Genomic DNA, 2,274 nt, shown 5'->3' on the forward strand with positions numbered 1-2,274 from the left:
TGAAATTTAATGGGTTGTTACTTGAGCATATTTTCGATAAACGTGTTCTTATCAGTCCTCAACCATCATTAACCCTAGAATATAGGTCGTCCTAATTCAAAGAACAAAATCAGAAGCAATTGCAACTGGTTGGTCCAACCTGCGGGTGGCTTATACTTTGAAGACATTTTTCACACTATCGATGCATGCATGTTGCTGACACACCATTAATTAAAATGGGCAAGCAAGCCCTGTTCCAAGATGTCTCTCATCATATCATATCTTTTACGTGAATCAAAAGAAACTCCTCGATATTTGTTCAACTCCAGAACCCTCTATTCTCTCCATTTAGGGCTATAAATGGGACCGATCATTTCTCCAGTGAAAACAACCGAACCAAAATTTCCAATGGCTGAAGCTCAGCTTGCTGTAGACAGATTCAGTGAACTGCCACCGGAGATAACCCATCACATTCTGGCCTTCCTTCCCATAGCTGATGTCACTCGAGTGAGCAGCTTGTCCAAAAGATGCAGAGGCCTTCATCTATCAAATCCCACATTGAATTTCGATTCATTTCCTTCTGAGTCAACCCTTACATTTGATAAGAGGTTGGAGTTGTTGAACTCCTTGGATCGCTTCCTGATTCAACGAGGGAATAACAAGGTAAAATACTTCTCCATTATTTGGACGCCTGAATACCATTTTGGGGAAACTGAAATAGAAAGTCACTGTGGTCTTGAGAAATCACGAATTCTGGGTTGGATTCAAAATGCAGTACGTTGTAATGTTGAAAACCTTACTGTTTTCTTTGCAACTTTTATGCCAACTCTAGGAGATACTCTTCAGGATCATGGTATAGATTTTCCTTCTTGTGTCTTTCTTTGCGAGTCTTTGAGGTACTTAACCCTGGACATGAAGTGTGCAATTCTTGAAGCTCCCTCCTTTAGTACTTCTCCTTCCTCTAATCTCGTGTCCTTGAGTTTGAGAAATGTGACTATAGAAGATGATGGAGGGTTTTGCAAATGGGTCTCCTACTGTTGTAGGTTTATTAAGAAATTGTGGCTGGAACGGGTTTGTGGGTTGGAAAACATCACCATTGCAAGTTCGTCCTTGGAGTCATTGTCGGTCCAGTTTCCCTGTTATTTTGACATTGACCGTCTGGTAATAGCTGGTGATAAAATTGAAAATATAGATATAGATTGGGAGTATGATTCAAACAAGCGCAACAATAGAAGTTTGTTGAATATTTCGGCCCCAAATCTGAAGTATCTGAAATGGGTTGGGAATATGTTGAACCATCAGCATCTTGGGGAAATGAATTGTTTGGAACAAGTTGAGATTTCTCTGACTTCTTATGATGTAAATGATTTGGATAGCGTTTTTGAGCAGTTCTTGTGCAGTATAAGCAGTGTTAAAGTTCTTCTTCTAGACCAAGTGACTGCCAAGGTAAAGAGACACTATCTAATACTTCCCTCCAATGTTTATATTATGATTGATTAGATTTATATATCCATTTTGAAAGATTTCTGACTTTGGTTTAATTATGCTGTTGTAGACTTTGTTCAGGGAAGGTTTCACACCTGCCCAATTGAGCAATGTTTGGTACTTGCTTATGTCTACTTGGTGCAGTATTGATGACAACCTTGTGCCAGCCATGACCTCTCTTTTCAGGGCTGTGCCTAATTTGACTACTTTGAACGTATCGTCATCTCCTGAGTTTCCTTTTCATGGTGGTGGTGATAATGTAAGTAGAAGTTTGTGGAATTCCAATCTTGGCACGTACCTTTTATTTTGGTATCAAAATTCTTTTGATTGATTTGCTTGTTTGTTACTTTTTCAGGTATCTGGATTTGAGAGGGGATATTGGGAACTCCAGGGGCTTGATTTTGTTTCTAAGCTAGAGGAGGTAACCATAGAGCTTACCACTGGGTCCAATGGATTTGAATTAGCAAGGTACATGCTTGGGCATGGTGGTAACTTGAAGAAAATGTTTGTTATTACTACACCCGATCAATCAAGTTTAGTACCGGAAATACGGAGAACCAACCGTACTTCCAATGCTAGAGTTGTCTTTCTGGTAAAACGGAAGCTGCCTCCTCGTCGTGTTTAATGACCAAATCCTATGTCTATACAAGTGGATTTTGATGCTTCTTTTGGGGAACTTCTATTGTGTAGTTTTTGTTTGACGTGAAACTCTTGATGCTTCTATTGTAGTTTCAAGCTAGGGGTTCATTTGTAGTAGCATAAGCAGGTAGCTGATTATGTTATATGTCTTGTGCTACTTCTGTGTAAGAA

General features: G+C 39.4%; 1 protein-coding gene across 1 annotated transcript; it reads left to right on the plus strand.

Annotated features, from left to right (window-relative positions):
* Positions 1–387: 387 nt before the first annotated feature.
* Positions 388–2,274, plus strand: LOC133722934 (F-box/FBD/LRR-repeat protein At1g78750-like). The gene is made up of 3 exons (XM_062149780.1): positions 388–1,425; positions 1,535–1,723; positions 1,820–2,274. The coding sequence occupies exons 1-3, from the start codon at positions 388–390 to the stop codon at positions 2,087–2,089; spliced, it is 1,497 nt and encodes a 498-aa protein (XP_062005764.1). The 3' UTR covers positions 2,090–2,274.

The sequence above is a fragment of the Rosa rugosa genome, chromosome 7 (genome assembly GCF_958449725.1).
Source record: "Rosa rugosa chromosome 7, drRosRugo1.1, whole genome shotgun sequence".
In the NCBI taxonomy this organism is placed as follows: domain Eukaryota; kingdom Viridiplantae; phylum Streptophyta; class Magnoliopsida; order Rosales; family Rosaceae; genus Rosa; species Rosa rugosa.

Excerpts from the sequence above, each read along its gene's own strand:
- LOC133722934 (XM_062149780.1), top strand. The coding sequence starts at position 388 with ATGGCTGAAGCTCAGCTTGCTGTAGACAGATTCAGTGAACTGCCACCG. Across the intron at positions 1,426-1,534 it reads TAGACCAAGTGACTGCCAAG|ACTTTGTTCAGGGAAGGTTT; the intron begins GTAAAGAGACAC and ends ATGCTGTTGTAG. Across the intron at positions 1,724-1,819 it reads TTCATGGTGGTGGTGATAAT|GTATCTGGATTTGAGAGGGG; the intron begins GTAAGTAGAAGT and ends TTACTTTTTCAG.